At 35.6% G+C, this 14,532-nt stretch overlaps 1 protein-coding gene across 1 annotated transcript in view; it reads right to left on the reverse strand.

Moving 5' to 3' along the window:
• Positions 1-14,532, reverse strand: part of LOC124969946 (phospholipid-transporting ATPase ABCA3-like) — a 137,545-nt gene that overhangs the window by 94,549 nt on the left and 28,464 nt on the right. The window contains exons 7-9 of the mRNA XM_047532949.1: positions 14,053-14,169; positions 13,596-13,713; positions 5,802-5,975 (exon numbers count right to left, since the gene is read on the reverse strand). Coding sequence (XP_047388905.1) covers positions 5,802-5,975; positions 13,596-13,713; positions 14,053-14,169 — 409 coding nt within the window. The remainder of the gene's footprint in view (positions 1-5,801; positions 5,976-13,595; positions 13,714-14,052; positions 14,170-14,532) is intronic.

A 14,532-nucleotide genomic window follows, 5' to 3' on the forward strand; every position in this document is an offset into this window, starting at 1 on the left:
TAAATACAAGAGGCTTATAGGACTCCAAATACACAAAATTACAAAAGACCCACACCAAGGCACATTATTATGAAAATACCTAACATACAAAATAAAGACAGAATTTTAAAAGCCACAAGAGAAAAGAATCAAATTACATTCAGGGGGAAACCAATACGAATATTAGCAGATTTTTCAATCCAGACCCTAAAAGCTAGAAGGGCCTGGAACAACATTTTTCAAGCTCTGAAAGAAAATGGATGCCAACCAAGAATCTTATACCCAGCAAAACTTACCTTCAAATTTGATGATGAAATAAAATCATTCCATGATAAACAAAAGCTAAAGGAATTTACAAAAGGAAAGCCAGTATTACAGAACATTCTCAGCAAAATTTTCCATGAGGAAGAGATGGAAAACAACGATGCAAATCAGCAACGGGAGGAACTAGCCTAAAGGAATAGCCAAATAAAGGAGAAACCAAATCATGTCAAAAAACAAAAATGAGTCAAATGACTAAGAATACAAATCATATCACAATAATAACCCTGAATGTTAATGGCCTGAACTCATCAATCAAAAGACATAGACTGGCAGATTGGATTAAAAAGAAAAATCCAACAATATGCTGCCTGCAAGAGACTCATCTCATAGAAAGAGATATCCATAGACTAAAGGTGAAAGGATGGGGAAAAACATACCATGCACATGGACACAGCAAAAAAGTCAGAGTATCCATTCTCATATCAGATAATGTGGACTTCAAGCCAAAAGTAGTCAGAAGGGATAAAGAAGGACATTACATACTGCTTAAGGGAAGCATAAATCAGCAAGACATAACAATCATAAATATCTATGCCCCGAACATTGGCTCATCCATGTACGTCAAACAAATCCTTCTCAATTCCAGAAATCAAATAGACCACAACACAATAATACTAGGCAATTTTAACACACCTCTCTCACCACTGGATAGATCTTCCAAACAAAAATTGAATAAAGAAACCATAGATCTCAATAACACAATCAACAATTTAGACCTAACAGACATATATAGAATATACCATCCAACCAAGAGCGAATACACTTTCTTCTCAGCAGTACATGGATCCTTCTCTAAAATAGACCATATTTTATGCCACAAAGCTACTGTTAGCAAATACAAGAAGATAGAGATACTACATTGTACTCTATCAGATCATAATGGAAATTAGAAAAAAATGACAATAAAAAACAGAAACTTCTCCAATACCTGGAGATTAAATAATACACTATTATATGATGAATGGATAACAGAAGACATCAGGAAAGAAATAAAAAAATTCTTAGAAGTAAACGAGAACAAAGACACATCATATCAAAATCTCTGGGACACTATGAAAGCAGTACTTAGAGGAAGATTTATTTCATGGGGCACATTCAACAAAAGAAGTAGAAATCAACAAATAAACAACTTAACACTACAGCTCAAAGCCCTAGAAAAAGAAGAGCAGACCAACACCAAAAGTAGTAGAAGACAGAAAATAGTTAAAATCAGAGCTGAAATCAATGAAATTGAAACAAAAGAAACAATCAGAAAAATTAACAAAATAAATAGTTGGTTTTTTGAAAAAATAAACAAAATTTTTAAACCCTTAGCCACACTAACAAAGAGAAAGAGGGAGAAAACTCAAATTACTAAAATTTGGAATGAACAAGGAAATATCACTACAGACACGAGTGAAATACAAAACATAATTAGAAACTATTTTGAAAATCTATACTCCAACAAAACAGAAAACCTCGAAGACATCAACAAGTTTCTAGAGACATATGAATTACCTAAACTGAACGAGGAGGACATACACAACTTAAATAAATCAATTTCAAGCAATGAAATAGAAGAGGTCATCAAAAGTCTACCAACAAAGAAAAGTCCGGGACCAGATGGGTTCTCAGCCGAGTTCTACAAAACCTTTAAAGAAGACCTCATTCCAATACTCTTCAAAGTATTCCATGAAATAGAAGAGGAGGGAACCCTCCCAAACTCGTTCTATGAAGCCAATATCACCCTGATACCTAAAGTAGACAGAGACACATCGAGGAAAGAAAATTTCAGACCAATATCCTTAATGAACATTGACGCAAAAATTCTCAACAAAATTTTAGCAAATCACATACAAAATTTTAGCAAATCGCATACAAAAACATATTAAAAAGATAGTGCACCACGATCAAGTGGGTTTTATCCCAGGGATGCAAGGTTGGTTCAACATCAGGAAATCAATAAATGTCATTCACCATATCAACAGACTTAAAGTCAAGAATCACATGATTATTTCAATAGATGCAGAAAAAGCATTTGATAAAATACAGCATCGCTTCATGCTCAAAACACTAGAAAAAACTGGGGTAGTGGGAACATTCCTTAACATTGTAAAGGCCATCTATGCTAAGTCCATGGCCAATATCATTCTTAATGGTGAAAAACTGAAAGCATTCCCCCTAAAAACTGGAACAAGGCAGGGATGCCCTCTTTCACCACTTCTATTCAACATCGTCCTTGAGACTCTAGTCAGAGCAATTAGACAAACCAAAGAAATTAAAGGGATACGAATTGGAAAAGAAGAACTCAAACTATCCCTGTTCGCTGATGACATGATTATATATTTAAAGGAACGTGGAAATTCCACCAGAAAACTTTTAGAACTCATAAGTGAATTCAGTAAAGTAGCAGGTTACAAGATCAATGCTCATAAATCCAATGCATTTTTATACATAAGTGATGAATCTTCAGAAAGAGAAATTAGGAAAACTACCCCATTCACAATAGCATCGAAAAAATATAATACTTTGAAATCAATCTCACAAAAGAGGTGAAAGGCCTCTACAATGAGAACTACAGAACACTAAAGAAAGACATTAAAGAAAACCTTAGAAGATGGAAAGATCTTCCATGTTCTTGGATAGGCAGAATTAATATTGTCAAAATGGCCATACTACCTAAAGTGCATACAAATTCAATGCAATTCCAATTAAAATCCCAATGATGTACCTTACAGAAATAGAGCAAGCAATTATGAAATTCATCTGGAAGAATAAAAAACCCAGAATAGCTAAAGCAATCCTCAGTAGAAAGAGCGAAGCAGGGGGTATCGCAATACCATATCTTCAACTCTATTACAAAGCAATAGTAACAAAAACGGCATGGTATTGGTACCAAAATAGACAGGTAGATCAATGGTACAGAATAGAGGACATGGACACAAACCCAAATAAATACAATTTTCTCATACTGGACAAAGGGGCCAAAAATATGCAATGGAGAAAAAATAGCCTCTTCAACAAATGGTGCTGGGAAAACTGGAAAACCATATGCAACAGAATGAAATTAAACCCCTATCTCTCGCCCTACACAAAACTCAACTCAAAATGGATCAAGGACCTCGGAATCAGACCAGAGACCCTGCATCTTATAGAAGAAAAATTAGGTCCAAACCTTCAACTTGTTGGCTTAGGATCAGACTTCCTTAACAGGACTCCCATAGCACAAGAAATAAAAGCAAGAATCAACAACTGGGATAGATTCAAACTAAAAAGCTTTCTCTTAGCAAAGGAAACTATCAGTAATGTGAAGAGAGAGCCTACAGAGTGGGAGAATATCTTTGCCACTCATACTTCAGATAGAGCACTAATTTCCAAAATCTATAAAGAACTCAAAAAGCTCTACACCAAGAATACAAATAATCCAATCAACAAATGGGCTAAGGAAATGAACAGACACTTCACAGAAGAAGATGTACAAGCAGTCAACAGATATATGAAAAAATGTTCAACATCTCTAGTAATAAGGGAAATGCAAATCAAAACTACCCTAAGATTCCATCTCACCCCAATTAGAATGGCAATTATCAAGAACACAAGCAATGATAGGTGTTGGCAAGGATGTGGGGAAAAAGGTACACTCATACATTGCTGGTGGGGTTGCAAATTAGTGCAGCCACTCTGGAAAGCAGTATGGAGATTCCTCAGAAAGCTTGGAATGGAACCACCATTTGACCCAGCTATCCCACTCCTTGGCCTATACCCAAAGGACTTAAAATCAACATACTACAGAGATACAGCCACATCAATGTTCATAGCTGCTCAATTCACCATAGCCAGATTGTGGAACCAACCTAGATGCCCTTCAGTTGATGAATGGATAAAGAAACTGTGGCATATATACACAATGGAATATTACTCCGTAATGAAGAATGATAAAATTATGGCATCTGCAGGCAAATGGATGAAATTGGAGAATATCATGCTAAGTGAGATAAGCCAATCTCAAAAAACTAAAGGACGAATGATCTCGCTGATAAGCGGATGAGGTCATATAATGGGGGGTGGGAGGGGTTAGCGTTAGGGTTAGGGTTAGGTTGAGGGTTAGGAATAAGGAGGGTGGTAAGAATGGAGGAAGGAAGGACTATATAGAGGGAAAAGAGGGGTGGGAGGGGTGGGGGGGAAGGGAAAAAATAACAGAATGAATCAAACAACATTGCCCTATGTAAATTTATGATTACACTAATGGTATGCCTTGACTCCATGTACAAACAGAGAAACAACATGTATCCCATTTGTTTACAATAATAAAAAAAAAAAAAGAAATAACATGGAAAGGATTCTTTTTGCACCTGACTCCTTATGTATATGTATAAGATTTTATCTAGGTCATGTATCTGAAATAAAAATTCTGGGTTATGGAGGATGAGTATGTTAAATTGTAATTCATATTATCAAATAACTTTCAAAAATGGATGTAGCAATTTAACAGTTCACCACAAGGATATGAATCCTCATTATTCCATATAGTCAAAAATATATAATATTGTAATTTATATAAAAACTTTTTCATGGACATGGAATTGTTGAACATCAGTCTGTGTTTACTGACCACTTGTATTTCATTCAGGTTAATATGTTTTGCTCAATTATCTATTGGATTATTAAAATTTTTCAGTGTTTTATGATTCCATTAAAAAAAAAAGAACATAACCACAATGAAAGTACAAAGAAGATATAATCAACAGTATGTCTGAACACAATACTTCAAGTACAAACTAAGAAAAAGTATAAAATATTTCCTGTTTACAGTGGTACGGATTAGCAGTTCTGTAACTACTTTCTAAGTACTGCAAAACTGAGCAAATGAGCAAATCTATTGAGAATGGTAAGAATCAAGTTTCTCACAGCTAGAAAGGAAAATAAAATATGGAGTGGGAGAAAGTTAGGAAGAAGCCTTTATGTTGGATTGGAATTAGATGAAACAAAGAACCCATAGAGGTGATTAGGTGGATATCACCATGGTGTCTCAACCTCAGCACTGACATTTAGAGCTGGATAATTCTATATTATGGGTGCTTTTCTGAACGTTGCAGGACATTTAATAGCATCTCTGGCTCTTACCTACCTGATGTTAGTAGCACTCCTCAGTCATAATAACAAAGACTAAATATATCTTAAGACGTTGCCATTGTCCTTCAGGTGGCCAAATTAGCACCCAGAGGAGATATAAAAACAAGGACATATGCATGCATGAAAATATAAATAACTAATGTATCACTTATATTATTATGCTTATTATACTATTTTATTTATATTTGCATGTATGAACATATACAATACACAAATATATACATAAAATGCACAAATATAATTTTATGATAAATACTATAATAAAAAAAATAGTTACAAAACATGAAAACTATCCCTTATCCACTACCCAACCACTGACCCCAAATCACTGCCTTTTCTTTCTAGGAATCAAGACATCAGAGGTAGTTTTACAATAACAGACTCACCCTTCATTTCCAGCCTGCATATCAAGTCAGTCCCCATACCCATTGCAGTATTTGTAATGAGACAGATGCTCAGCTTCTCTCTGAGGCTCATGCTATCATACCTTCTAATGAACACTATATATGGAAGGAACAAGATAGAATGGAGGAAACTTGCAATAGTAGTGGCCAAAAAAGCTGAAAAGTTAGAAGGAAAATATAGTTAGTTGACACGAGCTAAAGAAGGGAAATCATCTGGCTCACCATTTCACTGGCATCTACCACAGTGCTTAACAGAGGAGGTGCTCAATAAATATTTTTGCTCAAATGAATGAGTGAATGGTCTAGGAAGAAAATTTCTGGAATTTATCCTTCTACTTATGCAATTATTATGAATATTTAATCATCTAACAAACTAGATTATTCTAATACACCAGTATTCACATCATTATTAATATAACTACACCATTTCCTTGAATTTTAAAATTTTGGTAGATAAAAAATAGAAAACCTGATAGTATTTTTATACATACTTTTAGTCTTATCTATAATATTTCAAATACTTATTCATGAAGACATAGAAGAATATCTAAAATAGAAAACAAAATTAAAGTTTCCTATAGTTGGGAACTAAAAAGTTCTCCAAAGGCCCAGTGTTAAAGGCATGGTGCTAGGAAAATGGAACCTTGATGAGATGAAGCCCTGTGGCAGGAAGTGAGGTCATTGGGGGCCTGCCTTTGAAGGGACATTGGGACCCTGGCTCTTTCTTCTCTTCTCACTTCTGGCCAGGAGGAAGTTTCCTCTACTGTTTCGTCTGCCATGATATGCTGCTTCACCACAGGCCCAAAAGCAATAGGTTAAACAATCATGAACTGAAACCTCCAAACTGTAAGTCCAAATAAATCTTTTTCATTTTAAGTTGATTGTCTCTGATATTTTGTTACAGCAATAAAAACCTAATACAATGTTATAGAGAAGCATCTGGCTTAAAGTAAATAGAAACTCTATGATTTCAGACCAATGACAACAGAAAAAATCTAAATGAATTATTTTTAAAAATATATTTAAAGTATCAAAGAGCTACCAGACAGGGACAATTTATAGAGTCACAATTGAAAGTAAACCAAAGTAAAGTGTCAATTGCAAGATGCTCAGTAGAGCTGCCTAACGCTAATCCCCTCTACAAAAAGGGACAAGGAAAAAACAACTGTATTTTTTTCTTTAAATTGGGCAAGACACAAGGCAGCAATGTTTCCTGGTACCTTTGCCTCTTTTTTAAAACTCATTTTTAACTGATAGAGTAAACATAAAAATTATACATATTAATGGTGTACCATGTTATATTTTGATACATATATATTATACAATGTTTAAATCAGGTTAAGCATATTTTTCTTCTCATTCTTCAATTCAGTACAGTATATTATTAATTATTAATGTACTATACAACAATGTACAATACATTATTGTTATTCTATCATGTGATAGCACACCAGAACTTCTAGCTCTTATCTAACTGTAACTCAATAGAAAATTTCCCCAACAATTGTGTTCTGACTGGAGAGAATAAGGAAATACACTGGAGAGTTGTAGGGAAGTGGTGACAACCCTGTTGAATACAAAACCCCAAAATCTCTCCATAGAGAGGAGAGTGAGGTATCCTACCCCTCCCATATACTCTCCCATTTGGGTCAGCTTGGAACCAAGACAATCTTTATGTGAAAACCCCTCTGCCTCTGCAAACAACTGCACAGGAGACTACCACAGCCCTTAAAGACTTCAAACAGATTTTGGAGAACTGCCTAGAGTCTATGCAGCTGTATTTCCACTGAGTAGGAGCCCATGTTGTAAACTCCCCATCCCCTGTGACCTAAGCTGCTATGACTGGGCTCCATCTTGACATCAAAACTCTCCTAGAGGGGCACCCTTCTCTGGGGGCCATTAGCCACATCATATCTTCATGTGTAAGACTCTGCTGGGGCCAGAAAAATGGGGGAACCCAAGTGTCACAGCAGCTCCCAGAGAGTTAACTGAAACAGTCATTCTGCAGTGGCAAACCAATGTTCATTACAACACAATTTACAATAACCAAGTTAGGTAACCAGCGCCTAGGTGCCTGCCAATAGATGAATGAATCAAGAAAATGTGCTACATATACACAGTGGCGTACTATTCAACCATAGAGAAAAATGAAATCATGTCATTTGCTGGTAAATGGATGGAACTAGAAAAAAAAAATCATAAGTCAAATAGCCAGACTCAGAAAGTCAAGGGTTGACTGTTTTCTCTCTTATGTGGTAGCCAGAGAAAAAGGATTAAAAAATGAATCTCTTACGATAAAACACTTTGTCCAAATTCATTGGATTGGTAAGGTTTCTCCTACAGAAGAATTCCTCTATATGCAATGGAGCTTTGAATCTTGCACAAGGCTTTCCTATAATTATTAAGCTTACATTCCTGTAGGCATTCTTTCTAGCATGAATTTTTTGGTGTCTACTGAGGTTTGGCTTCTGGTAGAGAGTTTTGCCACATTCACTGCAACCACAGGGCTTTTCTCCTGTATGAGTCCTCCAGGGCTTATGGAGGATGACTTCTGGCTGAAACATTTTCCACAATCTCTGCAAAAATAGGGTCTTTCTATGGTGGGCATTTTTTGATGTGCAATGAGATATGGCTTCTCACCTAATAATCCCACATTCATTGCACACAAACAAAGAGTCCCTCCAGTATGTGTTGTCTGATGTCCTATGCAATGTGACTTCTGTGTGAAGGCTTTCCCACACACACAAAAAAGCATTCAAAGGGCTTTACCCCAGTGTGAATTCTCTGGTCCTTAATGAGGGTTGATTTATGTGAGCAGGTTTCCCCACATCATTGCATCCATAAGGCTTCTTCCCTGTGTGATTTCTCTGATGCCTTATGAATTCAGAATTGTAGCAGGCTTTCCCACACACACTACCAACATGAAAGGTTTCTCTGCAAGTGAAATCCTTTTCAATCTGTACTCAAGAGAATTGGTTGCTGCTGGTTTATACATTGCTGGATTATGGCTGAAAACTTTGTAGAGAAAAAAAAAAAACCCAGGGTTTTTTTCCATTAGATATTGTATCATGGTCTGTACAATGTAACAATTTCACACACCCATTACATTCATCTTGCTTTTTTGCATAGTTTCTCTTACAACAAATCAAGTCTAAATTATGGTTCAAACTCTTCCTGCAAGAATACCAGTTATTGGGGCTTTGAATTGAGGGGAAAAGATCAGTGCTCAAAAGTGGTACTTTCACAAACTTATTACATTCATGGGTCTTTCCCTTGGGCAGTGATTCATTCTTGCTGATGAATGCACGCTGCCTTGAAAGCATGTGTTGCCATCTTGTCCTCTGCATATGAACTTGCCAGAAGTCTTCCTGCAGAGGCAGCCTTGGCACCTCTGCCTCACAAATCCTTCGTTCTGCTCTAGACTGTGATTTATATCTGGTCTGGTGCCTCTATAATCCACTGAGACCAGGTTGCTTGTAGGTCTCCAGCATCACATGATGATATAGGGCACTCTGATCAGGATTTAGCTGGTGCCACTCCTTTTGGGTAAAGCTCACAACCATATCTTTGAATGATACAAGTCTCTGCTGAAGCTGATAATCATTTTCTGCTGTTCTTGGAAAAAGAGTGGAGACCTGAAAAGGTAGAGATCTTACTTAGTGCAACCCCTGGAGGGGTCTTCTTAGGTGTGGACAAAGGCTTGCAGGAACTGAATTTCTCTACTGTTCAGCAAGGCGGCAGGATATTAAGGTTTGCAGGACACCTGAGAACTTGGTAAACTCTGTTTCTAACCACGGACAAGGTTACATCCATCCTGGTTGCCTTGGAGTAAGAAACCAGGCTTACTCTTGGAATGCTGTAACTGAAGGATACACCGTTACTTTTGCCACAGAGAACACATAGTATAAGCTTTTCCAATCCTAACTGACCCAGTAACCTTCCAGGGAACAGGGTTCTGGGGGTTTTGATGGGAGGTGTGTGGCTGGGCCTACGTGGTGAATGCTTGAGGGGGTCTTCTTAAAACTCTAGGGTCAACACCTGACTCAACTCCACTAGACCAGGGGATGCAGCTCTCAGGGCAGGAAGCTGTTTACAGTCTTTTTAATGTGCTGTTGGATTAAGAGCAGTTTTAAGTTTACAGAAAAAGTGAGTGGGAAGTATAGAGGTTTACTCTCCCTCCTCCACCTCCACGTATAGATTGCCCTACTTTTGACATTTTTCATTGGTTTGGTACATTCATTAAAACTGATGAATAAACATTAATCCACTATTATTAACTGGTCTATAGTTTACATTAGGGTTTACTCTGTGTTGTATGGTTTATGAGGTTTTAACAAATGCATAATGTCAAGTATTTATTTTTATAATATCCTGCAGAATAGTTTTAGTGCACTATTTTTGTGAAATTGCCCTTTGTTTCACTACTCATCCCTCTACTCTCCCAAATTCCTACAAACAACTACTTGTTTGTTCTTGTTTATAATGCCAGACAGTTTTCCCTTTTCTAAAGTTAACATATTATGTTATGTTTCAATTCCATTTCTAGTATACATTCAAAAGAACAGCCAAAAGGTGGAACAAATATCTACCAACACATGAAGGCATTTAAAAATGTGGTGTCTCTATAGAACAGAGTATGATGTGACCATAAAAATAAAGTATTGATATATGCTAATTACACATGAACCTCAAACACATTATTCTTAATGAAAGAAGCTAGACATAAAAAGTCACTATATGATTCCATTTAGTTAAAATATCTAGAATAAGTAAATTTGTGGAGATAAAAACAGGTTACGGGTTGTGAAGAGCTGGGAGAAAAGGGAATAAAAAGTGACTGGATGCAGGGTCTCTTGGAAATAAGGGTAATGTTGAGTTAGAGGTGATAGCGGCACAATACTGTGGATGTGCTAAATGCCACCAAAACATACACTTCAAAATAGTCAATTTTATTTTGTGCTAATTTTACTTAAAAAAAAAAACTGAACAATCCATTTATAAAATAGGCAAAAGATCTGTACAGATATTTCACCAAGGAAAAGATACAAATGTCTGATAAACACATGAAAAATTTTCAACATTATCAGTTTTTAAGAAAATTTAAATTATAAACACAATATTTCCAACACTCAATATAATAACTATGACATATAGTTAGTAAAAAAATGTTGACAAAGATGTGAAGAAACTGGAACTCTCATTCACTGCTGATAAGAATAAATATAAAATGGTATGTTCATTCTGAAAGATATTTTGAGAATCTTTTAAGTTGAAACATGCATTTACCTCATAACCCAGCATTTTTACTTCTAAGAGAAATGAAAATATCTGTATGTTGATAATCACAGAAGAAATATTCACAGGCTGAGGCAGAAGCATTGAGAGTTCAAAGCCAGCCTCAGCAACTTAGCGAGGCCCTGAGAAACTCATTGAGACCCTGTTGCTAAATAAAAATACAAAAAAAGAGGGGGGTGCTGGGGATGTGGCTCAGTGGTTAAGTGCTCCTGGGTTCAATCCCCAGTACAAAAAAAAAAAAAAAGGGAAAAATATGAACAAAACAATAACCTGAAAATAATCTAGATGACAACTATCTGCTTGGTATATCCATACACGGAAATATTATTCAGCAATTAAATGGAAGAAAACATGGTATTATCCATGTAGAATGTGAATGAAGTTAAACATATAGAATGAAAAAAGTCAGACACAAGAGTACATATTTTGCCATTCCATATATACCAAATGTCTACAAATTATAACTATAATGAGATACTTACCACACCTCAAAATATGCAACAATTTTGAAAGTGTTTCCAAAAAATATAAAACAATAGGAACACTGATCTACTGCCAGGAAGACTACAAAATTGTACAACCACTTTGGAAACAGTTTGATAGGTAACATGTCTGCGCACTCTATGCACTAGAAATTCCACTCCTAGTTATGTGCCCCAGAAAATTTCTTGCACATCTGCACCAGCTGATTTATACAAGAATATATTAGTATAATTTATAACAGTAACTAACCAGAACAACCCATCTATCCATCAAGTGCAAAACCAATTAACTGCACAATACTAAGCAGCAGTAAAAATGAAACCAGTTACCCACAACTATATGAAGGAAGCCCTAATTTTAATCCTGAGTTACATAAAAATCATAACAAAATTTCACCAAAATTAATTAACAGATTATTTAATTATAGATACATAAGCAATCACACTATAAAGAAAAGTGAATCAGAATAGCAGTTGTTATTACTATCAGAAAAGGGCATATGGAGCAGGTACTAGAGAGTCTCTATGCTCTAATGCAGTATATGAGAGCGTGATGGTTCATTTTAATATTTATGTTGTATACCTACTCTTGCATGTGTATCTCACACAATAAAAAATGACGTAAAATCTAGACAATCTATATGCAAAGGCATCTGTGGAATAATAGAATGCCATCAGTTCATGTGTACGTTATCCCCTAAAGAATACATGTAGTTTTTATTCTGTAGTCAAAAAAGGTTAATTAAAACAGGAATCACAAAGAAACAAAATACTTTGGATATGTAAGTACATTTTTGTAAGCAAAGGGCTAGAAGGATAAAGAAACGTTATGAAGCTTATAAAATACAGATTTTTATATCAATTCACTAGTTTCCTACTTCAAAACTTGGAATTTCTATCTGCTGATTGTATTCATTGATGTTCTTCATATAGAAACCACACTTTCAACATTTTTTGAAAATTTAAAGTAAGGCAAGGACTTGCTTTTCCTTCTGTGTGGTGCCATTATTTAATCCTTCCTCACCTTATAATAAGGGCAGTTGTTTGAGGACCCTCTTTGGTTTTAAGTACCCCTGAAAATCTACCTCAGCAGGCTCTAGAAGATTTTTTTTAGCTCTCTGAATTCTATCAGAGGAAACCCCCAAATCTTTGCTGAAAATCTGAAGAAAAAAGCTAGCTTTGAATTTTAATTACCTCTTCCTTAGTTTTTTGACTAGTGTCACCTCAGTAATATTTACAAACAGAGGGCATTTTGTAAAATGGTTGTTTAACAAAAACATTCAATAAAATGGTTGTTTCAGCAGTTAAGTCATTCATTGGTATTTACCTACTCTACATATCACCTGCAACCTTATTTTAGCACAATTTTCTCTTCCATGGATTGTCATTTTGTATGGTAGTTGGTAGGTTTGACACTCTACTTTGAAAGAATCAATTGAAAACAATGTTACTAGTCAAAACAATAAAAACCAGAAACTTCTTTACCATAAAACAATGGTATTTGCAATGATTAAGAGAAGGTAATATGCTCTTTATCACAAAAGATATAAAAATATAAAAGTGAAAAAGGTGAAGATTTGTTGATTTCTTTTAAAAATAAGTGATTACAAAAAAGACTACCAGAGAACTATCTCTGTAAATTTCCCAAATAGTCTTGTCTGAATTTAGCCAGTCACACTTGCTTCCCTGCATGTGAGAAAGAGCAGAAAAACAATTCTCTTTTGGTTTTTGCTGTTGTTGTTTGTATTCCTGACACTGTTCTGGGCACATCATAAGTGATTCTAAGACTTCAGTAAGTGAATACATAAATGAATAAACATTTCTACATGAACCTATTTTAGTAGATATTTGCACTTCTTAGGTCATTTCACTTGCATGTATGATAATTATCTTTTTAGTTAGAAAGTAAGCAGAGGCTACATATGAAGTGACAAAGTTTACAAGGAGCTCACAAAATTCTTAGTCTGAAACTCTTTCAGTAAAGGAGCTATAGACTCACATTTATTGAAGAATGTGGAAATCATAAAGCCAAATAATATTGAGGCAATGGCATAAAACAAGAAGAAGACAAAGATAAATGTCGTGTCACTTTTTTGGAGGACTGTCTCCTGTACAATCTAGCGAAACAATCAGAAAGGTAGTTTAGTCACATTTTAAGTGGTGATAGAAAAACAGGGAGGTGAAGGAACATATTGAACATTTAGTGGCCCGAGTGAAATGGGTCACACTGCTCATTAAGGTAGAAATTAACTGAATAATTCATATCCCACGGAAGGGCCTCTCATCTAGGTCAACTGTTTGATTCACTAAAAGACTAAAGCAGCTTCTGAATTTCCACAGTGGAGTCAGTGGAAAACACATGTACTTCTCTGAAAACTAAACATAGTCTACCCCACAATTTCTGTATCCATTTCAAAGTTTAGCTTGTGGTTTGCTCCATTCAAATAGATACTTGCCTGGTAAAATAACAGTATACACAGTACACTGACAATTATTGAGTATAAGAATAAGAAAGTAATAAAATACGCAGACCAGAGCATAGCATTACTGAGTCCGATCATGAGCTGGTACTCCTGCAAGAGAGAATACAAGTGTCATGAAAAACAGTTTGCAGATTTCAAATTGTAGTCACATGTATTATGTGATTTAATTCCCACAACAACTTATGTAAGTTAAATATCATCCCCATTTTACAGAGGATGAAGTCACAGTGCACAATAACCAAATGGCCTGACCAAAGTCATCCACAGAGTGAGGGGAAGAGCTGTGACTGCGACTCAGAAATTCCAGGCCCAGAGATCTTCTCCCAGTGCCTTGCCACTTCCAGTTCTGACGCAAGAAACACTTTAAGATTCAAAATAAAAAGTAAGACTGACTTTCTTTTCATTATTTTCTGTTTCCATGAAATCTTCTTGGTTTATTCAACACCACTTCTT

This window comes from Sciurus carolinensis, chromosome 18 (genome assembly GCF_902686445.1).
Source record: "Sciurus carolinensis chromosome 18, mSciCar1.2, whole genome shotgun sequence".
Classification (NCBI taxonomy): Eukaryota; Metazoa; Chordata; class Mammalia; order Rodentia; family Sciuridae; genus Sciurus; species Sciurus carolinensis.